Raw genomic sequence first — 26,389 nt, 5'->3', positions numbered from 1 at the left:
CAGCAAAAAAATTCCCCCCTCTTGTAGTTAGCCTGGTGATGTTAATATTTCATAAACATACAATAAAGTATAAATTAGACCAAGAGATCATATGAACAGAATAGATAGCCCAGTAAAGATAGTCCACTGTACAGCAAAGTGATTCAGTTATACAGGTGTATACATTCTTTTTTATATTCTTTTCTAATCTGTTTTATCACAGGATATTGAATATAGTTCCCTGAGATATACAGTAGGACCTGGTTGTTTATCCACTCTATACATGATAGTTGGCATGTGCTAACCCGAAATTCCCAATCCATTCCAACCCCACCTGCGCTCCCCCTCGGCAACCACAGGTCTGTTCCCTATGTCTGTGAGTCTGGAAGACTGGTGTTCTAAATGAATCCTCACATGGCATCCAGTGGAAAAGCCAAGCTAAATTCAAAAGAACCAGAATGTAAGCAGTGAGTTTCATATTCAAATTGCAAGCAGTAATTTAATTTCAGCCAAACATCGTTTGTTACATTTAATTAATGTTGACAATGGTAATATATTTTTTATAGTATTGCTTCTAGTCATTTTGTCTATAAGTTTGTTATTTTATAGTTGTATGAGAGCTACCAGCATAAGGAGCATATATCTGTATATATTAATGTAAGTCACTGCTCGGGATCTACAAGAAAACTTTTCAGTTGGAAAGTACTTCCTACATTACTGACTTAGGAAACGCTGTTTTAGATGCTTAGACCCCCTTAAGTGTTACCTTTCCTCCCACATTGGCTTAGAGCCAAATTTGTAGCCCCCTTTTGGCACTGTTTAGGATTTGATGGAATACATTTTGTGATTAAACTCACCTTGGTTCTGTACAATTTCCTGTATTTATTCTGTCTTTTCCTCACCTATATTCAATGTCCTTTGTCGTGCTATACTGTATGTATCTTGAAGGTTGCCCTAAATCCTTTCTGGAACAAGAATGAATATAAATAATTTTAGTAGTGGACAAGGGATAATAACGTGAACCTGATATAATATAGAGTAAATTTACAATCTCAGGTGATTTGGAGTCTCAAATTAGAGATGAAAATACAAGACCATATACCTCTATAATCAGTTCTATAGGAATAAATGGAAGTGACCGCTATTTTCAGTTAATCCATCTCAATAATCAACAAGCGCGAGGCTGTGTATGCTTTCCTTCTTCCTTTTCTCTTGGGAAAAATACCAGTGCCCTCTAGTGACCAAAATGCACCTCGCATAGTACCCTTCATAAGAGTGATAATAATAACCCGATATTAGAGATAATTTTAAAAAATAAATTTGGGGGCATTGAATCCTGGACCAAGCATGAGATTATCCTACAAATCACGATCGAAAATATTCCTCCCCCGCCTTCCATGTTTTCAAGAGTAAGGAATACACAAAAAATAATTCCTTGCAGAGGACAGAATTTTTTTTTAATCCACTGTTCTCTAAGACTTCCGATCTTTATTTGAACTTCTCTGGAACCCAGATAATAATCTCATTATCCTTATCTTCTAACGCAAATGACTGCGTTTATTTATAGTACGCAGTAGTAATTGAAATTATAGATACAGAAGCTCTAAAGACTTAGTCATCGGCGGTGGCGGAAATTTACTGTAGCATGCCTGCTTGTGCAACTGTTCAATCCTTTGCATTCCAGCTGCGCGAAGCCCCCAAAGCGACGTCACGCTTGCCCAGGGCACTTTTCCTTCTGTCCAAGCGCGTTCCAGCCTACCCCACAGCCCGGGCGCGCAGGGAAGGGGATCGGTCCGAGCCGCGCCGTATCCGGTTTGCATTTATTGCAGACGTGGAAACTCACTCCGCCGGGCCCTAGGTTGTTAGCCCGGGGGGCCCCTTCGCGGCGGAGGATTCAGAAGACCAGCCCAGGCGTGCCCTGCTCCCCAGCCTGCAGGTGGCAATCTCGTCTTTCCGCCGTAGAGGAGTGGAGGCCGACTCCAAAGGCGCTGCAGGGCCTTCCCCACCGCGAGCGCTTGGAATTCGCCGCGGAATTCGACCTAGCCTTCCGGGACCCGCCCCTGGCCCCTGGCCCCGCCCATCTCAGCGGGTCAGCGCGCGGCGATTGGCGGCGGGGCAGGGGCGGAGCTCCGGGAGGTGGACTGAGTGGGCCAGGCCTGGGTCGGGACAAAAGCCTGGAAGCGCTGCCGTTTCAGCTCTCGGTTTCTGCGGAGGCCGTATCAGAAGCCGAAACAGCTGGATTGCATCTGGGATTGCCAGAGTGTGCGCTTGTGGGGTTAAGCGTGTGAGGGCTGTGGCGTTCCCGGGTCATCGCCAGCGTATCTTCTCCTGCAGGTAACCGCAGGCTTCGAGGGGCGTCTCCGGCCCTTGGCTTTTGTGGGGAGGCTCTGTCAATAGCTGGAGTGGGAAAAAGGAAGGAAGCTCAGATCTTGGGTATGGTAGGGGGAACTTAGCGGCGAGTCGTGGAAGCAAGGCAGGGAAAAAAATCCAGGTATTGGGCGTGGGAAAAGGAAATGGGGAGGAAGAAGGTGCTGGATACCTGGATGTGTAGAAGGTCCGCTCTTAGGCAAGGGAGGACGAAAACTGGGCGGCGGAAGGTTGCATGCCATGACAGACGGAAGGCCAGGTCTGCAACAGAAAGGACAATCGGGGCGGGAGGATGCAGGGACGCGTGGAAGACGAAGTCTTGGGTTTACGGGGAAGAAAACGTGTGGCCTCAGGAGCTGGAGGACTTGGGCGTGTGCATCGAACTTGGGCGGCTGGGACTGGCGGTGCAGCGAGCTGAATGCGTCTGCCTGGGGATCCTGAAGGGGGGCGGCGAGGGGCGTTCGCTAGGCCACCTGGTGGCGGTCGGGGGCGGAGTGAGGGTGGAGGAAACCACGCCGCCGCCGGCATCTCGAGTTCTGGGGGAGGCGTCCTTCGGGCTGCTCCTGGAGCCCGGGTTTTAAAGGTCCCGGCACCTGGGAGGGAAGGGGCGGGCGTGGAGACCTGGAAGGAGAAACCGAGCCAGCTTCGGTTGCAGCCCTCTTGCACAATGGCCCCAAGGACGCATGCAGGCCAAGAGTCCGCTGGTCACAGCGTCCCCTAGAGACGTGCAAACCCCAACACTAGCTAAAGGACGACGAACCCGGGACTCCCCACGGGCGCACCCTCCAGTGTGTGCAGAGATATTTACTTTATTTGAAAGGTGCCTGCGGACCTAAAACTGCCCTTTGCCCCCCCCTGTGTACACTGAGCACTGTACTTTAAACCAAACAAACCGGGCTGCCTGGCCCGTATTGAAATCAGCTAAATTCTCCTGACAGGAGTGCCTTGTACCTTACCTTTCTCTTCCCTTTTTTGATTTGTTTTAGGAGATAAACTGCACTCAGCTGAGTCTGCAAGATTGAGAGGCGTTGGGGTGATTAGAAGTTGTAAAGGTGAGAATTAGCAATTTCTTCCATTCTTTGATATGGCATTACTGCGTTTAATTGGTCTTGGAGGTCTTGGAAGTAGTCGAAGCCACTGCAAGGGAGTGAGTCAGGAATATTTCCAGCAATAAATTGCACTTGCTTCCTTGTTTCTTTTAGTCTAGTCTTCTCTGCAAGAGACTGGTTTTTTGGGGGGTTTTGCCCAGAAATTAATGTAGTTTATGAACTCAGCCCCCAAAAAAATGTGGCTAAAAATTTGGGAATAATGAAAATAAAATTAAACAGGGTGAGCAGCTCTTTTTTCTTAAACTACTTTGTATTAGTCCAGGTTTATTTTCTAGCATTGCACATGTGTGTCAGGAGATTGGAATTCAACTGCTTTCAGAATAAATGAACTGGCTTGTTGGAAAAGGCCTTCCTTCTGAAGTCAGGGTTTGGGTGGAGACAGAAAATCTGAGGGACTAGGGGAGAAAGTGAATTCAGTGGTGTCTAATGCTCACCGCACGGAATTCAAATCTAGGAGAAATAAAATAGTGTCCTACATTGTAGAAAGCCAGGGTCTACAATAAAGCTTCACTTTTTTAGTGAAAGGATAGTAAAAATGTAATGGATAAGTAACGTGAAGAAAACATGAAATGTTTCAGTTATGCATTATGAAATATAGAAAGATTACTGCAGAAAGTGTTTGTTTCAATTGAGAAGAAAATAATTAACTAAAAAACATTATCACTCATTGAAATTTCAAGTATGATGTATAACCTTTTATTAACTGTATTTGCCGTCAAAGAAAAATAGCCATCATAACCCTTGCATAATACTATGTAGGAATATGGCCTCGGAAATGTATCAAAACTAAGATAAGTTTGCTGCCTCTTTTTGTTTTGTTTTAAATACAAGGATAGATGTGACAGTGGGATCAGCATGACTAAATCATACACTTTAAGCTGTACTTTAAATTGTACTTGAAATTACAAATGGGAAGTAGCTGACTCATTCACACCAGTTTGTTCACTTTTTTATTCTAGTTGAGTTCCAGATGGTTCCCCAGTAATGGTCTAGGGAACCTCCTAAATACTAACAAGCAGGATCCCAGAGTTAGAAATCGGGAAGTGAAAACGGGCCTAGGGGTTAGGAATATATCCTGGCTTGTGGTGAGGAACTGAAGCTCACAGTCTACTAATCATTACGTTTTAAAATTTAAAGACCAAATTACTTTAGCTTAACTTTTTAAGAAATACTGTTTACAGGCCTCTTACTTCTTAATTTTTTTAGTCAGTTCTCCTGACTTCCAGTCCTCAGCCATAACTTAAAAGAATAAAAGCAATCTGCAGTTATGTTGCTAGGGGGAAAAAAGAAAGTTTCCATTAGAGCACCATGAAAGGGAACCTTTAGCAGGCTCAGGGCCTCCTCTGCCTCTCAGGAAACACGCCTTTCTTTAAGCCTCATCCAAAGGGTGTACCCCTGCCCTCTCTGGGAATCAAATTGATTTGTATCTGGCATCCCCCCACATCCCAGGAAGACACCTCTTCCTGGAACAATTCCAATCCCCTGTCCCACCCACTGGCAGCTTGCCTTTGCCCACTAACAGCCAGAAGAACAGTCCAGGAGTTGGGATACCGAGGACAGGACAGGGGCATGTCCTGGACAGTAGTCCTTCTCTATACGTACAGATTTCTCTAACTGAGAAATCACTTTGTATTCAGTGTGACATCCCCAATATCCATTATTGTCTCTAGGAAAATATAGTTCCACCTGGAATTCTTCATCTTTCACTTTTAAAAGGACTTAATTAAAGTTTCTTTAAAGTGGGTCTCTAGAACTTGTTGAATCTCCTCAAGGATAGTTGTTTTAACCAAAACAGCCTCTTAAAAGATGGGAAATAGTAGCACACGTCATTCTGCTCCTCTTGAGGGCCCAGTAAAATGAGGAGTTGGATAGAGGTTTTCAAATAAACATGATATTGTGGAAATAATCTCATTTTATAGGACAAACCAACAGTCAAGAATAATGATTACATTATTAAGGGCATGTGACAGGCTCAGGCTCCCCGACCCTCCAGCCGGATGGCCTTGCGAAAGCTTTTTTTTCTTTTAGCAAAGTAGAATGGAAAAATAATTTCCATCTTACAGGGTTGTTGTGAGTGTTGATTCAGAAACCACACAAGAAGCATGTAACACAATGCTTTATACAGGGAACGTATTCGATTCTAATGGTTAATGTAATTGTTATTATTAGCTTTTTATGCAATCATGCTGTTATGAATTGTTCTTTTAGTAGTTACCAAATTGTATTTTGTTTTTACATGGTAATGAGGCAAATGATGAGATATGTGTCTTATCATTTTTCCTCTTGAAGGTTTATTGAAGTCAAAATGTCTCAAAAAATCCAAGGCGGTTCTGTAGTAGAGATGCAAGGAGATGAAATGACACGAATCATTTGGGAGTTGATTAAAGAGAAACTTATTTTTCCCTATGTGGAATTGGACCTGCACAGGTAAATGAATCACTCTGCCAAGCAGCAAAGTCAGAGAGCATATGTGATTTCAGGGTATAAGTCGCTTTTTTACATAGATACCACTGTATCTTGTGTATAAAGCTTTTGGTGAGCTTATATGCAAATGAATGTGTAACTGGTGTGCCCCTGGTGCAGAAAGCCAAACTCTGACAGTAGGTGTTTGCAGCAAAGTAAGGGTTTATTTGCAGGGCGCCAAGAAGGGAGTGGGAGACAAGTCTCAGATCCATTCCAAATTCATCTTTGAGTTGGGGTTGTTTTTAAAGGGGAAGAACTGAGAAGCTTGTGAAATTTCTGTGACATTTCTTAAATGTTAGTTTCAGTGGGTCAGATTGTGTCCCGTTTACCTTCTCTGGCCAGGTGGTTCATGGCTTGGGGGTCTGTTAGCTCATCTTGACCTGGAGAAACAACCTGAGTTTGTAGTAACTGATGATATCTACAACAGCAATTTTAGTCATTAACAATGTTGTCTATAATAGCAATTTCAGTCATCTGATTCTGGTTGATTAGTGTTAAATTAGCACAGGATTGAGGTCAGAGGGGACCAGCAAGGGGATAAAGTTTCAGATAGAGAGATTAATCATAAACTCAGTAAGGGAATTCGATTTTAAGGGCACTGGGTTTCAAATATATATGCAAATGAATCTTCTATTTTAATTTTAACATAATACTAGAAACACTGAAATTGTCATTTTTCAGAAGAGAAGAATTATGATGGCAACAAAGTAATTCTCAGGTCTTTCCAAGCCTCTTATTTCCTGTGAGGGTTTTATTTGTAATAAATCAGTGGCCAAGAGCAGCAGGAGGTATTACTTGCGGAGGGGAAAATAATAGAGCTACATCCTCTGTTAATGGGTAAAGAATGTAGTTAACACAATTTTGTCCTTTCAGAAGGTTAGTGTATTTTCTGTCACTCTACTTAACTAGTCAGTGGGCCTTGCTACCTTTTCATTCCTTGTCTTTTACCGTTTTCATACAATTGTAGCACACAAAGAATTCTTGACTTATCTAATACAACCCCGACCTTTCAGAAGTTCCCTAAACCATTTGTGTCCTGGAGATTGGAGCCTTTGCCCTGTATTAAAAGTATTTGGAGACAGATATGAAAATCTCTATGGAATTCTTTCATTTTTTTTCCCCCTATGTTTTTCATACATTTGCTCATGCTCCTTGTACATTTGGACTAGGTAGAGACAGAATTTTCACAGAGGTGGAGTGGCTGAAGACTGCCAGGGTAATATGTTGAACAACACATTTCAGCCAAACTATTGGCAACTGTAAGTGTGTTTGCCTTGACCCAGAATTATTCCTCAGACTGTCCTGAGGACCTGTTATTTGCTTGGGTGTAGACAGTTAATTCACATGTTGTCATTAAATGCCCTTTTTAATTATTCTAAGCCTAAGGTGTTGATAATATCTATATTGCAGCCTTGAGAGGGAGGGAGCAAATATCTGCTGAGGTCCACCAAACACACAGGAAATGACGCTTTAAAAACATCATCCAAGTGGTTAAAGAAGCATTTTACAAACACTTTACATGACAATAGGTGAACTTGCAGAGCTCTTCCCAGTATAGTAGCTGCAAAGATGCTTTTGAGCTGCTTTAGTATAGAGGCATAAGGAGTTTTAAAGGACAGTCATTATGCCTAGAAGGCAAAGAGTCACTGGCTAAAGACTAAAGAATTTTTGGAGACTTAAACAAGTGTAAGTTGTTCCAAAATTGCTATTATTATTACATGATTGATTCTTTTTGAGGGGAGTGGAGCGATTCATTTGTTTTATTTTCTGTTGGCTAAGCAGTAATCGAGGCCATTTATTCATTCTTTTCGCTTAGAAATGTTAAGAAGAGAAGCAAAAATCCACTAATTTGCTGGCAGGTTCTTCTGATGAAAAATGTTTCCTACGGACATAAATACTGCTGACCACACTGCTTGTTTGAGTTAGGAGTAGACATTTATAGATATTGAGCACTCCCTAAACCATAAGATAAGAAAGTCAGTGGCTTTGTAAGTGTCGATGAAAAAAAAATTAACCAATAATCGATCTAAGAAAGAAATGGAAATTTTTATTTATGCCAACTTGAGGATTATAACCCAGGAGACAGTCTTTCAGAAAGCTCTGAGGACTGTTCTGCCCGCTAGAGGTCAAAGAGCAGTTAAGTAAGTTTTTGAATGAAGGGTTGTACGTCAAATGATGTATTGACAGTTTACACACAATCCGCATCTGTGCGTATAAAGCAAGTAGTGGGTCATCATGACCCCTTACGAGACTAAGAAGGAAGGATATCTCCTAAGGAGGTCTGCTTAATGCAAATGCACGATACACCCTCAAGGGGAGGGAGGAAGCCAAAAGAGTCAAAGCAATTTGGAATTATTTTTATTTGGAAATACATTGTAAGATTGGATTCCCTTTTGCATTTCCATCACAAGTTGGGATATCTAAGGAAAGGAAAATACAGGAACTGAAGGGAAAAATCTAGAGGCTTAATGGTTCAGCAAGTTTTGAAAGCTGAAAAAATTTGGAAAATTTTTAAAGCCTTGGAGAACAAAATAAACTATTCATTACTGTTTTGTTTTTCCTGCTTTTGACAAACTATTACATACTTTATTTTTATTTATTTTTTTTTTTAGTTGTTTTGTTTGTTTTTTTATACTGCAGGTTCTTATTAGGCATCAATTTTATACATATCAGTGTATACATGTCAATCCCAATCGCCCAATTCAGCACACCACCATCCCCACCTCACCGCAGTTTTCCCCCCTTGGTGTCCATATGTCCATTCTCTACATCTGTGTCTCAACTTCTGCCCTGCAAACTGGCTCATCTGTACCATTTTTCTAGGTTCCACATACATGCATTAATATATGATATTTGTTTTTCTCTTTCTGACTTACTTCACTCTGTATGACAGTCTCTAGATCCATCCACGTCTCAACAAATGACTCAATTTCGTTCCTTTTTATGGCTGAGTAATATTCCATTGTATATATGTACCACATCTTCTTTATCCATTCGTCTGTTGATGGGCATTTAGGTTGCTTCCATGACCTGGCTATTGTAAATAGTGCTGCAATGAACATTCGGGTGCATGTGTCTTTTGGAATTACGGTTTTCTCTGGGTATATGCCCAGTAGTGGGATTGCTGGGTCATATGGTAATTCTATTTTTAGTTTTTTAAGGAACCTCCATATTGTTCTCCATGGTGGCTGTATCAATTTACATTCCCACCAACAGTGCAAGAGGGTTCCCTTTTCTCCACACCCTCTCCAGCATTTGTTGTTTGTAGATTTTCTGATGATGCCCATTCTAACAGGAGTGAGGTGATACCTCATTGTAGTTTTGATTTGCATTTCTCTAATAATTAGTGATGTTGAGCAGCTTTTCATGTGCTTCGTGGCCGTCTGTATGTCTTCTCTGGAGAAATGTCTATTTAGGTCTTCTGCCCATTTTTGGATTGGGGTGTTTGTTTCTTTGATATTGAGCTGAATGAGCTGTTTATATATTTTGGAGATTAATCCTTTGTCTGTTGATTCATTTGCAAATATTTTCTCCCATTCTGAGGGTTGTCTTTTCGTCTTGTTTATGGTTTCCTTTGCTGTGCAAAAGCTTTGAAGTTTCATTAGGTCCCACTTGTTTATTTTTGTTTTTATTTCCATTACTCTAGGAGGTGGATCAAAAAAGATCTTGCTGTGATTTATGTCAAAGAGTGTTCTTCCTATGTTTTCCTCTAAGAGTTTTATAGTGTCCAGTCTTATATTTAGGTCTCTAATCCATTTTGAGTTTATTTTTGTGTATGGTGTTAGGGAGTATTTTAATTTCATTCTTTTACATGTAGCTGTCCAGTTTTCCCAGCACCACTTATTGAAGAGACTGTCTTTTCTCCATTGTATATCTTTGCCTTCTTTGTCATAGATTAGTTGACCATAGGTGCGTGGGTTAATCTCTGGGCTTTCTATCTTGTTCCATTGATCTATGTTTCTGTTTTTGTGCCAGTACCATATTGTCTTGATTACTGTAGCTTTGTAGTATAGTCTGAAGTCAGGGAGTCTGATTCCTCCAGCTCCATTTTTTTGCCTCAAGACTGCTTTGCCTATTCGGGGTCTTTTGTGTCTCCATACAAATTTTAAGATGATTTGTTCTAGCTCCGTAAAAAATGCCATTGGTAATTTGATAGGGATTGCATTGAATCTGTAGATTGCTTTGGGTAGTATACTCATTTTCACAATGTTGATTCTTCCAATCCAAGAACATGGTATATCTCTCCATCTGTTGGTATCATCTTTAATTTCTTTCATCAGTGTCTTATAGTTTTCTGCATACAGGTCTTTTGTCTCCCTAGGTAGGTTTATTCCTAGGTATTTTATTCTTTTTGTTGCAATGGTAAATGGGAGTGTTTCCATAATTTCTCTTTCAGATTTTTCATCATTAGTGTATAGGAATGCAAGAGATTTCTGTGCATTAATTTTGTATCCTGCAACTTTACCATATTCATTAATTAGCTCTAGCAGTTTTCTGGTGGCAGTTTTAGGATTCTCTATGTATAGTATCATGTCATCCGCAAACAGTGACAGTTTTACTTCCTCTTTTCCAATTTGTATTCCTTTTATTTCTTTTTCTTCTCTGATTGCCGTGGCTAGGACTTCCAGAACTATGTTGAATAATAGTGGTGAGAGTGGACATCCTTGTCTCGTTCCTGATCTTAGAGGAAATGCTTTCAGTTTTTCACCATTGAGAATGATGTTTGCTGTGGGTTTGTCATATATGGCCTTTATTATGTTGAGGTAGGTTCCCTCTATGCCCACTTTCTGGAGAGCTTTTATCATAAATGGGTGTTGAATTTTGTCAAAAGCTTTTTCTGCATCTATTGAGATGATCATATGGTTTTTATTCTTCAATTTGTTAATATGGTGTATCACATTGATTGATTTGCGTATATTGAAGAATCCTTGCATCCCTGGGATAAATCCCACTTGATCGTGGTGTATGATCCTTTTAATGTGTTGTTGGATTCTGTTTGCTAGTATTTTGTTGAGGATTTTTGCATCTATATTCATCAGTGATATTGGTCTGTAATTTTCTTTTTTTGTAGTGTCTTTGTCTGGTTTTGGTATCAGGGTGATGGTGGCCTCATAGAATGAGTTTGGGAGTGTTCCTTCCTCTGCAATTTTTTGGAAGAGTTTGAGAAGGATGGGTGTTAGCTCTTCTCTAAATGTTTGAAAGAATTCACCTGTGAAGCCATCTGGTCCTGGACTTTTGTTTGTTGGAAGATTTTTAATCACAGTTTCAATTTCATTACTTGTGATTGGTCTGTTCATATTTTCTGTTTCTTCCTGATTCAGTCTTGGAAGGTTATACCTTTCTAAGAATTTGTCCATTTCTTCCAGGTTGTCCATTTTATTGGCATAAAGTTGCTTATAGTAGTCTCTTAGGATGTTTTGTATTTCTGCAGTGTCTGTTGTAACTTCTCCTTTTTCATTTCTGATTTTATTGATTTGAGTCCTCTCCCTCTTTTTCTTGATGAGTCTGGCTGATGGCTTATCAATTTTGTTTATCTTCTCAAAGAACCAACTTTTAGTTTTATTGATCTTTGCTATTGTTTTCTTTGTTTCTATCTCATTTATTTCTGCTCTGATCTTTATGATTTCTTTCCTTCTGCTAACTTTGGGTTTTGTTTGTTCTTCTTTCTCTAGTTTCTTTAGGTGTAAGGTTAAATTGTTTACTTGAGATTTTTCTTGTTTCTTTAGGTAGGCTTGTATAGCTATAAACTTCCCTCTTAGAACCGCTTTTGCTGCATCCCATAGGTTTTGGGTCGTCGTGTTTTCATTGTCATTTGTCTCTAGGTATTTTTTTATTTCCTCTTTGATTTCTTCAGTGATCTCTTGGTTATTTAGTAACGTATTGTTTAGCCTCCATGTGTTTGTCTTTTTTACGTTGTTTTCCCTGTAATTCATTTCTAATCTCATAGCGTTGTGGTCAGAAAAGATGCTTGGTATGATTTCAATTTTCTTAAATTTACTGAGGCTTGATTTGTGACCCAAGATGTGATCTATCCTGGAGAATGTTCCATGCGCACTTGAGAAGAATGTGTAATCTGCTGTTTTTGGATGGAATGTCCTATATATATCAATTAAATCTATCTGGTCTATTGTGTCATTTAAAGCTTCTGTTTCCTTATTTATTTTCATTTTGGATGATCTGTCCATTGGTGTAAGTGAAGTGTTAAAGTCCCCCACTATTATTGTGTTACTGTCGATTTCCTCTTTTATAGCTGTTAGCAGTTGCCTTATGTATTGAGGTGCTCCTATGTTGGGTGCATATATATTTATAATTGTTATATCTTCTTCTTGGATTGATCCCTGGATCATTATGTAGTGTCCTTCCTTGTCTCTTGTAACATTCTTTATTTTAAAGTCTATTTTATCTGATATGAGTATAGCTACTCCAGCTTTCTTTTGATTTCCATTTGCATGGAATATCTTTTTCCATCCCCTAACTTTCAGTCTGTATGTGTCCCTAGGTCTAAAGTGGGTCTCTTGTAGACAGCATATATATGGGTCCTGTTTTTGTATCCATTCAGCCAGTCTATGTCTTTTGGTTGGAGCGTTTAATCCATTCACGTTTAAGGTAATTATCGATATGTATGTTCCTATGACCATTTTCTTAATTGTTTTGGGTTTGTTTTTGTAGGTCCTTTTCTTCTCTTGTGTTTCCCACTTAGAGAAGTTCCTTTAGCATTTCTTGTAGAGCTGGTTTGGTGGTGCTGAATTCTCTTAGCTTTTGCTTGTCTGTAAAGCTTTTGATTTCTCCATCAAATCTAAATGAGATCCTTGCCGGGTAGAGTAATCTTGGTTGTAGGTTCTTCCCTTTCATCACTTTAAGTATATCATGCCACTCCCTTCTGGCTTGCAGAGTTTCTGCTGAGAAATCAGCTGTTAACCTTATGGGAGTTCCCTTGTATGTTATTTGTCGTTTTTCCCTTGCTGCTTTCAATAATTTTTCTTTGTCTTTAATTTTTGCCACTTTGATTACTATGTGTCTCGGCGTGTTTCTCCTTGGGTTTATTCTGTATGGGACTCTCTGCGCTTCCTGGACTTGGGTGGCTATTTCCTTTCCCATGTTAGGGAAGTTTTCGACTATAATCTCTTCAAATATTTTCTCTGGTCCTTTCTCTCTCTCTTCTCCTTCTGGGACCCCTATAATGCAAATGTTGTTGCGTTTAATGTTGTCCCAGAGGTCTCTTAGGCTGTCTTCATTTCTTTTCATTCTTTTTTCTTTAGTCTGTTCCGCAGCAGTGAATTCCACCATTCTGTCTTCCAGGTCACTTATCCGTTCTTCTGCCTCAGTTATTCTGCTATTGATTCCTTCTAGTGTAGTTTTCATTTCAGTTATTGTATTCGTCATCTCTGTTTGTTTGTTCTTTAATTCTTCTAGGTCTTTGTTAATCATTTCTTGCATCTTCTCAATCTTTGCCTCCATTCTTATTCCGAGGTCCTGGATCATCTTCACTATCATTATTCTGAATTCTTTCTCTGGAAGGTTGCCTATCTCCACTTCATTTAGTTGTTTTTCTGGGGTTTTTTCTTGTTCCTTCATCTGGTATATAGCCCTCTGCCTTTTCATCTTGTCTGTCTTTCTGTAAATGTGGTTTTTGGTCCACAGGCTGCAGGATTGTAGTTTTTCTTGCTTCTGCTCTCTGCCCTCTGATGGTTGAGGCTATCTAAGAGGCTTGATGGTAGGCTCTGGTGGTGGGTAGAGCTGACTGTTGCTGTGTCTACATACTTTAAATAAAGCTTTACAGTCTTTTTCTATACTTCATGGACAACCATCATTCTTTCCTGCTCTGAATAACCTGCAGTCTGGGTGTTGGTGTGTATTAAGCTATAATTCACTGGGGTATATAAAACCACTGCTGGATTCCATTACTTATTCTATAAACTGCAGGCTTGTTTCCAGAAATAAAGAGATTTGCCCAAGATTTAGGGAAAGGTTCTTCATATGACTAATTGTCATTAATGAAGAGGTCATTAGCTTTTTCTGGTGGTGTTCGTCTCATCTGTAACTCCAACACTTCAATGTCAAAATACTAGAAACCCTTTAAACCCTCTGACCCCTTTATTTTTAGAGCACAATATTTACTAAGGGAAAATTAATGTTTGGGCTTGCATTCTTATGTTAATCGTGCGGAAGGGAGTCTGCAGACAGGTGGCTGGTGTGCTATTGTTGCCTCTATGGTGAAGAGCAGGCAGCAGGGCAGAGCGCAGTGGTTTCCATTTAGTTTCCTTCTAGACAGCTTCCCACAACACGGGGAGGCATGCGTGGCCTAGCAGTCCAGCCTTTCTTGGTGCTTTTTTTTAGTTGGCAGCCATCATCTGTGTCTAGGATAGACTAATGCTAAAACTTGGCAGATTTGGGTACATATGGAGTCTTCACTTTCTGCAGGGCAGGCCCTGCATGCCATCACCATGCACAGAGTGGTACATGGGGATAGAATAGGAGTACCCTCAATCTCCTGTCGGTTTGCCTGGAAAGTTACGCTTACAGTTTTTCCCCTCCCAGCTATGATTTAGGCATAGAGAATCGCGATGCCACCAATGACCAGGTCACCAAGGATGCTGCAGAAGCTATAAAGAAGTACAACGTTGGTGTCAAGTGTGCCACCATCACCCCCGATGAGAAGAGGGTGGAGGAGTTCAAGTTGAAACAAATGTGGAAATCACCAAATGGCACCATCCGAAATATTCTGGGTGGCACTGTGTTCAGAGAAGCTATTATCTGCAAAAATATCCCCCGGCTTGTGAGTGGATGGGTAAAACCCATCATCATAGGTCGTCATGCTTATGGCGATCAAGTAAGTGGTGTTGGCATAACTTGATTTTCCATATTCTTTTTTCACAGGCTTTGACTGCCCAGCAGTTCTGATTTATATGTGCTTTATTCTTATCTTTATTTTATCTTATCTACTCCCATTAATTGAGGTACAGAATTGAGAAATGAATGTATGTATACATTTAGATAAAAGTAAATACAGATAAACTTACAGATAGGTACCTGTCTCAACACAAATGATTTTTTTCAGGCATGTTTTTTTCTTCCTTATCTTTTTATTAGACTAAACCATATGATGTAGACATTTTTATTTAGATAATTTCCTGTGGTTCGGCCAAATCAGTGATTCAGCCAAACCCTGTGGCTGTACAGTAAGGTCCCTTTACAGGTTTTTTGGTGTTTGTTTTATTTTGCTTCGTTTTAAAAAAATTCTGTTTGTTTTAATTCCAGTGCCTGAGTCCCACCCTACACCAGCTAAATCTGAATTCCATGGCATTTTAAAGCTCCCCAGGTGATTCTAATGTGCAGACAGAGTTGAGAACTACCAAAGATTATATTAAACATGATTGTTTCATGCTTAAAAGGAAAAACTGACTCAGTAGTTGAAAACAGTCTCTTTAAAACATTCCCTTCCTGCTTGGGAAAAAAAAAGTATAGTTTCTGTACTTCTATACAAGTAGGCTTGTTGCCAAATTAAACAAAAATTGCCAACTAAACAAAATAAAAGTTCTGTGTTGAAACTGAAGTTTTAGGCTTTCATAGAAAGCAGCTTATGTCTTAAAAGAACCTTAAAAACAAGACTCCTGATGCTGACACCCAGAGGCTTTGATGTAGCCGTCCTTAAAAATAGTATGGATAGAGCAGACCACTCTCCGTTCAGGGGGCAGGGTCACCAGGTCAGTCCCTGAGGGGTAGTTCACTTTGTTCTACCGTATGGCTCAGACTATCCCTTCCTCCTGGCCAGTCCCTTCACAGATGCCTCTCAGAGGCCCAGGAGAGGGGATGTAGATGGGAGTGCTACAAGCTCGCTAATCCTGGCAACACCACTCTTAAGTTCTTACGAGTTCAATGATGTCCTTTTCCTTTCTTTCTTTTTTTTTTTTTTAATTATTATTTTGGCATCAATCACCTGGAAGAATGGTCATTCTATTTATTAAAGTCTAGATTGAAACTTCCAAACCTCTAGAAAGCATTTATTGTACTTTGGTGCCTCGGTTTCTGCCTTTTGAGAAATGGGAATCAATTACCACCCATAGTGAAGGACTTTATATGTCAGAAATATTCTGCATAGAATAGATAATTTAATCAGTATCGTTATCTGACAGCTTTTCTACCAGCTGTCATTAGTATTATTCTACACAAACGTAGACAAATAGGTTTGGCTGGCATCGGCTGGTACCTGACTCTGAAAGTATTCTAATCTAAGCCATTGAAGAAGATACAAAGCAGCAAAGATTGACATAAGCCTAGTGTGGGCTGGGCACATTTTCCATACCCATGACAAAGGTAGCTGTCCTCCAAAGGCCCTTTCCTAAGGGTCATCAGCCTGTTGCAGCTACTTTCAGAATGATGGCTTCATGTGGACAGGTCCTGGACTGGGCATTAGTAGCAGTGATTACCATGAAGAGACCGAGTCCTGAAGGTCCAAGGACCAGATCCCGAGTCTTTTGAGCCTAGATGCATTATTTCCACTACATCGCAGTTCCTCCCTTGTAAGATTGATGGAAGAATCAAATGAGGTAATAAGGGATACAAGTTAATCACTTACAGTACGTCATATAGTGAGAACCAGGCATTGGCATTGGCATCATCGTCTTCAGTGCTACAGCTAGTATATTATCTCCCTATAGGAAGACTTCCTTGACCTCCAGGTTATAGTCATTCCTCTTCCTCTGTCTTCCAATAGCATTTTTTATCTGTGCCCCCTTTTGACATTTGAAAGCTCTAATGTTACTTCTTTTGTATGTCTTTGCTAGGTCGTAAGCTTCATAAGGGGAAATACTTTGTTATTCTCTCTCATACCCATATCTGAACTCAGAAAACTGCCCCATGCATGGTAGGCGCCTGATAAATATTGATTTCTAATGTGTACTACCACTAACTAGCTAGGACAGTTTTGGGTTTTTGTGGGGGGGGGGGGTTTGTTTTTGTTTTTTTTAATATACCTTTTTTCCCCCATACAGTACAGAGCAACTGATTTTGTTGTCCCGGGGCCTGGAAAAGTAGAGATATCCTACACGCCAAGCGATGGATCCCCCAAAACGACATACCTGGTACATAACTTCACAGGTATGTGTAAGTCCAGCATGAGCTACATCTTTCATTTTTTTAGCAGATCATTTAGACAGCGTTATTACTGGTTTTTTAAAGTTCTGTGAAAATTGTGTGGCTGCCTAAAAATACAACCTGAATCTACAACATTTCCATAGGACTCAAAATCAATGCCATGGCTTCCTGTGGCATTGCTAAAGGCATAAAAAGAACTAGCCACTTAATTGGAAATGCATATAGATAATTGGAAATGCAAGTAGATAATTATGCGTCTCTCTTAAAACATGGAGGGAAGGTCGACAGGAGTCTGTTGTGCACAAATTATACAAATTAAACATTAATAGCCCCAAATCGCCTGTCATGTAATCCTGCCCTTTGGCTCTGTTAGGGTTTGTATTTGAAAATGGCTGCATTATTTATTTGCTGAAGTTCTCTTCTTGTCCTTCTGAGTATTTGTTCTGTGAAAGCGGAATGTTTGTTTTTTTTTGCCTCTTCTTTCCCCCCATCCTGCTGCTTCTAAGGTCCATTATGGCAAATCCCTCCCAAAAGCTGTTGAAAGAACAGAGGACCCTCTTTCTCCACTGTTAAGGTTGCTAAAAGCACTCACACAAACAAAACCTCAAAACTTACCTAGCTGTTGTTTTCCTTGCCTCCTCTAAATCAAATCGTTTTAATGGAATCTAGTTCTGCCAGTTTCAGCAGCTCTAACATCCTCAGCCCAAGCTGGCCCTGGGCAGTGGCACAGATTCAAGTTCTAGCTTTCAGTAATAACAAAGTTCAAACAATAAGAGCTGTGAAACACCAGTGATTACATGGAGCGTAATTATTTCTACCAGTGACAGAATGAACTTTCAGTATCCGCCAGGAAATTACAAGAATTTTCATCCAGTATTTGAAATGGAAAGTTTTCTCAGTAGCTAAGGATTGAGTTCACACTTAGAGTTTAAAAAACATGCTTGAAATTTTTAAAGTATGAAAAGAGAGTTTAAAGATTATTCACCTCTTGAGTGTATTTCTGGTTCATATCAGTAGCTTTTGGTACTTCAAGAACTTTAGGATCCTAAAGACCATGTTTTTCTCATTTATGTTGCCCTTTCAGAACAAGTTAGAATGTCCTTACCTAGAACTGACTTTCCTCCGATTATGTGTCTCAGGAACTCATGGAATATTGAAGTTTGAAGCCTGGACTCAGACATGAGAGCTGGGAATTGGGTGTTTTGGGGGTGGTGGGTGTGTATAGACTTGTTACAACTATACCCTGTTTACCTTTCTTTTTTCCCTCATTGTTGTCCCCCCACAGAGGGTGGTGGTGTTGCCATGGGGATGTACAATCAAGATAAGGCAATCGAAGATTTTGCACACAGTTCTTTCCTGATGGCTCTGTCTAAGAATTGGCCTTTGTATCTGAGCACCAAAAACACTATTCTAAAGAAATATGATGGACGTTTTAAAGACATCTTTCAGGAGATATATGACAAGTAAGTAACTACAGTTCTTTTTCTTCTTTTTTGTCACATAAGCTGGCATTTATAATATAGAATTTGTATGCTTATCCCTTTGATTGTGAGACAAATTAAGTGAAAATCATCACTATCCCATTAAGATAAGGACAAAACTGAGATTTAACAGGAGTGAAACGAAACTCTTAAATTGCTTTTAGAAGGGAAATGTGTTCTCAGATAAAGGCCCCACATTTATTTTCTTCAGGGCCAGAGTTATTTAATGTGTGAATAAAGGTACCCTGTTAGTGATAGAAAGTTCTGATTTTTCATGGGTGTGAGTTTGAGTTTGGGCCCATTTCCATTCTTTCTGAAGCCCACTGCTATGATTTAAAACTCTGCTTTTGGGAATTCCCTGGTGGTCCAGTGGTTAGGACTCCATGCTTTTACTGCCAAGGGCAGGGGTTCAATCCCTGGTCCGGGGAACTAAGATCCCATAAGCCGTGGGCCAAAAAGTTTAAATTAATTAATTAATTGATTGATTGATTTTATTGAAAATAAATAAATAAAATAAAACTCTGCTTTAGTGGAGTCATTGGAACTTAAGTCTACATTTATAACAACTTTGAGTTCAACACTACCTGAGCACTTGTTGACTTTTAAGATGGCATCCCTCCCTTTTAGATACAAGCATTCAGGCCAGGGCTAGGATTTTAGGTATCTTTCCTGAGATATTTTAATTCCTCCTTCTACTACCTATCTATATCAAACCTAGAAGCTGTCCTAGTTTCCTGAATGATATTGAGCAGTAAAGTAGTCTTTTTCTCCCCGATTACATTCTTAAAGTAAACTGAATCTCATGAATCTCATTAGTGGTGTATTGAAAACTGTAAAAGTCGTACTTGGAACACTCCACCGTCTTGCTTAATTCTCACATCTCTGCAGAGTGGATGAAATCACCCTTACAGAAGAGGAAATTGGGGTTTCACAACTAGAAAATGAGTGGGCAGAGATTTGAGCCCATGTCTATCTGGTTCCCAAATTTGTGTTGCTTCAACTAAAATGTGCTGCTTCCAACCCCACCCCGACTCCTTTGGAGAGGCACATGGTATCCCAGCAAAACCAGTTTTCTTTGTCCGTTGTTCTCTTTTCTTTCTTGTTTCTCAGGCAGTACAAATCTCAGTTTGAAGCTCAGAATATCTGGTACGAGCACAGGCTCATAGATGACATGGTGGCCCAAGCTATGAAATCAGAGGGAGGCTTCATCTGGGCCTGTAAAAACTATGATGGGGATGTGCAGTCGGACTCCGTGGCCCAAGGTAAGGAGCTGGAGAACCAAGTGGAGGTGGGCTTGGCCTGCAGCAGACAGGTCGTGCCCTGCTAGCTCTCTGGCGCAGGAAGGGGGATTCTGTAGCCCTTTGCTGCTAAAAGTCATGAAATGTTAACACCGCAAGGTGTCCAGGTCCATCTTCTCAGCTGACAGATGAGGACATTAAGCTCAGACTGGGTAGGCGACTTCTGGCAGGGACGAGACTCCCGGCTCCAGCCTCAGAGGCTGACACAGCTCATGTCTCAGCCCTTTCCCCGCTTGAAGCTTCCCTGCCTCCAACGGTAGCCCAGCGGCCCGATCTGAAAACCACTCCCCACCCTTATCTGCCTTCTGATGAGAACATAGAAAGCTAGGGGACTCAGGCAAGGAGGGTCCAGGGTTGTGTCCTAAGCGAGGGGCCTCCCTCCGAGAGCCCATTCATCTGGAGACAGTTACAAACCATGCCCCTTTTGCCAGCCTTGACGGCTCTTCTGTCACCATGTAAGACACATGTGTTTACTGCTTAGCTCAGAACACACAGAACTGAGCAAAGAAGCCCCGGGCTCTTCACAGAAATTCCAGGAACCAGGAGCTTCATGCCAGAGATAAGGACCAAATGAGCAAAAATGCTCCCTTCCCTGATTTCCTCAGCACCAAGTTGCCCTCCAACTTCAGTTACTCAGGGTAGCTGTATAAACTGAATTTCCCCCGATGAATGTTTGTGGTAGCTTTAATTATTATGTTTGCTTTTCCCCAGGAAGTACTACTTTTTCTTTCTCTTATGAAAAGTTAATCATCTCCTATCAGTTTGAAAATCAGTAAATACGCCTGGTTAAAGATAACTTTTATGTCAGATAAATGAGTTACCCAGTTCTCCTTCTTTACCCTCCTTCTGTTTCTCTTAAGTCCTTACAATCGTTTGTATTGAATGCAGCAGAGGAAGGAGTGTTGCTTTGTGGTGCGTAAAAAAGCTTCCTGGTAATCAGAGTTCTTAAAAGGGACCCAAATCATTCCATCATTTCTAAATGTCCTCATGGCAATAAGAAGAGGGTATCTGGAGGGATATCTCCAATGTAATTGTCAAGTTATGGAGGGTCAAAGGACTTCAAAATAGGAATGTGGAATTGCAGTGTCCAGCAGTGCACCGATAAGATACCTGGAACCAAGGCTCTGTGTCTGAGCAGCGCCTTTAGATAAAGGTGAACTCAACGTAGCTAAACAGATTAAAAGGCAGCCGAGCTGTTCTTACGTTCATTCTTTTCTAGAGGCATGAACTACTTTGGACTCACACCAAACATTTTATTTCTGTCCTCAGTTTTGACAGTGGTACCAACTAGTGTCTCCTAATATAAATAGATAGACACATTCACCGTGGATATGGCCCTGAACGTCTCCAATCAATGAATATTTGAGACTCTACTAAAGCCTCATACCAACACAGTGATAGGAAAGGAGCTGCTAATTCAGCACAGAAATTGCCATTGTACTCGATGAGTTTAAAAAGGGTTTTACTTACTCTCAAACAAACAAAGTAGCAGCCTATTATAAATTCGCATTATTAACTCCACAGGTGTTATTGGGAGGTAGCAAAACTGGAGAAAAGTGTTCTTTGAATTCAAGTGTAAAAAAAGAAAAAAGAAGAAAAGAAAAATCAATTGTATGGACTTAAAAGTTGTAATGTGGTTCTCTGAATAGGAAACCACAGAATAGAGTCGTTCTGGGGAGGCTGTGAAAGAGCAGGGGCGAGTGGGAGGTGCTTGGATCCATCCCATTCTGTGTGTGTGTGTGTGTGTGTGTGTGTGTGTGTGTGTGTGTGTGTGTGTGTTTATTTTATTTATTTATTTTTGGCTGCATTGGGTCTTTGTTGCTGTGCATGGGCTTTCTCTAGCTGTGGCGAGCAGGGGCTGCTCTTCGTTGCAGTGCGCGGGCTTCTCATTGCGGTGGCTTCTCTTGTTGCGGAGCACGGGCTCTAGGCGCACGGGCTTCAGGAGTTGTGGCTCACGGGCTCTGGAGCGCAGGCTCAGTAGTTGTGGCGCACGGGCTTAGTTGCTCCGCAGCATGTGGGATCTTCCCGGACCAGGGCTTGAACCCATGTCCCCTGCGTTGGCAGGCAGATTCTTAACCACTGCGCCACCAGGGAAGCCCCATCCCATTCTGTTTTTAATCAGCTTTCTTTTCCCAGTCCCACATGAGCCTGTGAGCAGCTTGATGGCAGGAGACAACTCATTAATCTTTGTTTTCCTGGAACAGCAGAGTATCTGCACGTAAGCATGACAGTAATATATTGAGTTCTTACTCTGTGGCGGGTACTAGTCTAAGGAATAAGAATATGTATTCTCTTCATATATATTCACGAACATATGCATATTCATCTAATTCTCACAACAACCCTATGAAGTAGGTGTTTCTACTATTCCCATTTTACAGGTAAGAAAACTGAGTCACGGAACTAGGGTGGAATGCAGGCAGTCAGACCATGAGTTCTTCGTCATGGAGCAGGTGCCTCTGAGGTAGATAAGTGAGGAAAAAGCACAGCCTTTTCTGAAAGGCAGAAGAATTATTGGTGACTCCATGTGCTCATGTTTATTTTGCTCACTGAGACCTGTCAAGACGAAGTCATTTTCTCTCATCTCTGGGAGACCCAGTGCTCTTCATGCAGTTGAATCCCATACTTCATGTTCTGCCACTCATAGGTTATGGCTCTCTTGGCATGATGACCAGTGTGCTGGTTTGTCCAGATGGCAAGACAGTAGAAGCAGAGGCTGCCCACGGGACTGTAACACGTCACTACCGAATGTACCAGAAAGGACAGGAGACATCCACCAATCCCATTGGTAAGATAGTGTTTGCTACTACATTGATTGCCAACCAGAATAGAAATCTCCAAAGGAGCTCAGACGTGTTCCTTTGGCTGCCCAATGCCTTGTGTATAAAATCATCACCAAACAGCTGATTTGCTCTACTCATAAGAACTGTTTTAATATGTTTCTTAAAATATACACAATATATGCTTTTCCAGTTTGTGGGAGAATATTCATTACAGAGAAGAATGTTATCAACAAGCATTTTCCTTTTCCTCTGCTGCAGTGAAATGTCACATGTAGCTAAGAATCTAAAGCCACATTGTTAGATCCTTTTAACTAGGTTTTAGGGATAGCACTTTAAAAACAGATTATAGCCTGGAAAGAGGAGAAGAGACCAATATAGACAAGAGGTAGAAGAGATTGTGACCTTTTCCAAATTCGTAAATGCCTTAAGCGTCATGTATTCCTACCCTGAATATGTGCTTTCTTAAAGGTCTAACAAAATCCAAAACACTTCCTCTACAAAAATGCAGGTTTTTTTAAAAGTTTCAATTTGGTAAAATGTTTCCAACTTTCCTAAAACTTACAGCTCATGCAGATAGCATCCAATGAAGTCAGTTACCTAAACAAACAAAAAAAATGTTCAGTTTCGGGGAACTGAGGCACTTGGGAATATTTCTAACCAGTGTGATTGAAGTGTGCTTTTTTTTTTCTCCCTCTCTTTTAGCTTCCATTTTTGCCTGGACCAGAGGCTTAGCCCACAGAGCTAAACTTGATAACAATAAAGACCTCAGCTTCTTTGCAAAGGTTTTGGAAGAAGTCTGTATTGAGACCATTGAGGCTGGCTTCATGACCAAGGACTTGGCTGCTTGTATTAAAGGTTTACCCAAGTAAGTATAAGATGCCCTAAGCTCTGTGGTCAAATTACCATTTATCCTCACTGGACTCAAAATATCAAGTGCTTTTTGGAGTTGCATGAATTAGTATTTGTCATCTGGTTCAGGAGTCAGCAGACATCTATAAATTGTCAGATAGTAAACATTTCAGGCTTTGTGGAACATACGGCAATTATTGAACTTTGCCTCCATGGCAGGAAAGCAGTCAGTGGTGACACAAAAGCTAATGGGTGTGGCAGTGTTCCAATCAAACCCTGTGTACAGAACTGGGCTGCAGCCCAGACTGGGTTCATGGGCCAAGCTGTAGTTTGCTCACCCCTGATCTAGTTATAATCAAGTGGGTGGCAAGGTTCTGCTTAATTTAACAAGAAAATTATAAGCATTTAGAAACAAAGGGACCCCCGAGACTATTTTATTCCACCTCTTTATTTTCTTCAATTTACAGTAAGACAAGTAAGCAGTGCAGGTATAAGATGTCCGGTTTATCATAGTCCCTGCCTTAAGTATCTGTAACCAGCAGTCAGATACTTGAGGGCCCATGTATCGCCCAGGACTTTTTTGAGAACATGGTAGCCTGTATCCCAGCTGGATCAGCTGCTGATCAGGGATTCCTCCCTCAATCAAAGTTGGCTACTATGACTCACATCAAGGAACAATACTAAAATTTAACACCAATCCCGTGTCCCATCCATGTGTCCTCAGAAATCTCTGTTAGGGTCAGTGTACCTCAGTAATGGGGATACACTCCATCACTACATCTTTCTCATCTTAAATTTCCAGCAAGAATACAGTGTTTGAAATGTTCCTATGGGTGCCAAGCCGATTTGAGTAGGCACCTATTAGCAGGATTAGATAGCCAGTCCATTGTCTTTTGCTTTTTAAGTAAGACAAAGGTAGAAATAAGAGCACTAAAGCTTTTCTTTTTTTTTTTAATGTGAAAAGACGTGATGAAATTGTCTTTATTTTCAGCTTATAAATTATATATCTATAAAATTCAAACAATTCAACAAAAAAAGGCTAAGGTAGCTGGATACTAGATAAATAAGCAACAACAAAGTAGCTCTTCCTTACACCACCAATAAACAAAAATGGAAATGGAAGAACCATCACATTCATGTAGCAAAACTATTTTTTTTAAATATTTGAAAAACATATTTGAAATATTCTATTTATGATAGCATCAAAAAGAATAAAATACTTAGGAATAAATTTTTTACAAAAGGTTTTTTTTGAGGACATGTGACATTTTGTGGGGATATGAGTAAAAGCATGACTGTACCTGGATATGTTCTATTATTTTTAAGAATGAGGAATAAGAAGTGGGATGATTTCAGTGTCCCAGGCATTAGTGTGAATGAAGCTCTGGGGCAGTTTCACCCTCAGAGCTACATGGCCAGGAACCTCCTGTGAGTGTGTGTGTGGCCCAGCCTCTGCTCAGACTGCCTGTAACCTGGGTTAGCCCCTTGAACCTTGAACGCAGTCATCGGCCATAAACTTACAGCTTGTTCACATTAATCAGTTTCCTTCTAGAAATAAATAGAATGTTACTTTAAGTAGCACATCTCGGACTTTTCCTCTACCTGCCACCAGATCAAAGACAAACTAAATTTCTTTCTTTTCTTTTTCCTCTGCTATTAGTGTGCAGCGTTCTGACTACCTGAATACCTTTGAGTTCATGGATAAACTCGGAGAAAACTTGAAGACAAAACTAGCTCAGGCCAAACTTTAAGGTCATCCCTCGTCTTTGGAGGATGTGTGTTTTTGGTAACTAGGTCCACTGGTTTACATTTTTCTCTATAACACTCAAGAGTAAAGGCAAAATCAATTCTGTAATTTGTTTAGAAGCCAGAGTTTATCTTTTCTATAAGTTTACAGCCTTTTTCTTATCCATACAGTTATGCCACCTCTGTGAACGTGGCAGGGGACTTTTTTTTAATCTTATTTTATTTTCTACTAGTAGCCTAGGAATTACTTTTAGTGTCCATTTGTACTCACTGTCACTTTTCTTCATGTTCTAATATAAATGACCAAAATGAAGAGTGCTTGAAAGGGTAAACTATAGCCACGGTACTATTCCCTAAAATTGTATAAAGTAGAAATTCATTCCCTTTCCCACTTTCCATGGCCTGTGGCACTGGGTGGATTTGATTTAACAGATGTCCCATTATGTGAGGTAGAAGCTGTATGTTAAACTTGCGCATGATTTGGAATGAAAAGCATGGCTGTAACTAAAAGGTGTTGAAGACACAGTCATCCTTGTAAAGAGCTCTAGCTGAATGTTTCAAAAATACTACATATTTTTGAGCTCACTGGAGAATCCAGAATAAATACTAACTGGGGGTTTGTCCTCTGTGTTTGTCTCCTCCTCCTCGCCTTGTGTGGCCTAAGTATTATGCTACCCTGAACGGCGTATTTCATCCACGTGCAATACTACAAGCTGCACCTTTCTTGGACTTCTGCTGACCTGTTTTATTATTTCCTTTATATAAATGTGATTTTTCAGAATTTGATTGTAAACACTATTCTAGTCCTGTTCTTAATCTAAACTATCAATTTTAATTAAAATTAAGTGCTAATGAGTAGTCTTCTGAGTTTTTATTTATCAAGTATACTTCAGTTGCCAGGCTAGGTCCTAGCCATAGGAATTTGATTTTAAAAAGTCTCTGTCCTCAAGGAGTTTACTGAGGGGAAAATGGATAAGTAAACAGACAGTAAGATGTAGATTCTACAGTGAAAGGGAAAGAAGACCAAAGAGAACAAAAGGGTAATAATGGAATATTAGGGAATTGAGTCTATGCACATGCTAAGGGGTTTAGGTATTATTAGCACGTAAGTTAATAGGGAGCCAGTTAAGACTTAGGAAGGGAGGGACGTGATCATATTTTCATTTAAAAAAATAGCACTCTGGGCAGCTTTTATGAAGAATGGATAGTAGTGGAGTGAG

General features: G+C 40.5%; 2 protein-coding genes across 5 annotated transcripts in view; both read left to right on the top strand.

Moving 5' to 3' along the window:
• LOC309663405 (gamma-crystallin B-like) overlaps positions 1–26,389 on the top strand; it is a 309,600-nt gene that overhangs the window by 220,793 nt on the left and 62,418 nt on the right. The gene's annotated exons all lie outside the window — the stretch shown is intronic.
• IDH1 (isocitrate dehydrogenase (NADP(+)) 1) lies at positions 1,429–26,024 on the top strand. Of its 4 annotated transcripts, XR_014265184.1 has the most exons (11): positions 1,429–2,313; positions 3,333–3,398; positions 5,745–5,882; positions 14,457–14,748; positions 16,910–17,015; positions 18,298–18,475; positions 19,604–19,755; positions 21,928–22,009; positions 22,439–22,579; positions 23,277–23,439; positions 25,084–26,024. XR_014265184.1 is itself a non-coding variant. In XM_082467227.1 (10 exons), exons 3-10 carry the CDS (start codon positions 5,761–5,763, stop codon positions 25,847–25,849), a joined length of 1,170 nt encoding a protein of 389 aa, XP_082323353.1. In that variant the 5' UTR covers positions 1,449–2,313; positions 3,333–3,398; positions 5,745–5,760; the 3' UTR covers positions 25,850–26,024. The 4 variants fall into 4 exon arrangements, 3 of the variants coding, with proteins under 3 accessions (XP_082323353.1, XP_082323351.1, XP_082323352.1); XM_082467227.1 differs by lacking the exon at positions 21,928–22,009 and having other exon boundaries at positions 1,449–2,313; positions 25,834–26,024; XM_082467225.1 differs by lacking the exon at positions 21,928–22,009 and having other exon boundaries at positions 1,456–2,313.

This window comes from Balaenoptera physalus (assembly GCF_965194825.1).
Source record: "Balaenoptera physalus genome assembly, chromosome: 6".
Classification (NCBI taxonomy): Eukaryota; Metazoa; Chordata; class Mammalia; order Artiodactyla; family Balaenopteridae; genus Balaenoptera; species Balaenoptera physalus.
Note: the sequence above shows the minus strand (reverse complement) of the source record. Positions and strands in the feature narration are given on the sequence as shown.

Bases quoted from the DNA above. Each gene is read 5' to 3' on its own strand.
- IDH1 (XM_082467225.1), top strand. From the start codon at position 5,761: ATGTCTCAAAAAATCCAAGGCGGTTCTGTAGTAGAGATGCAAGGAGAT. The intron at 14,749-16,909 runs GTAAGTGGTGTT...TCCCCCATACAG, and splicing joins GTCATGCTTATGGCGATCAA to TACAGAGCAACTGATTTTGT. The intron at 23,440-25,083 runs GTAAGTATAAGA...CTCTGCTATTAG, and splicing joins TGTATTAAAGGTTTACCCAA to TGTGCAGCGTTCTGACTACC.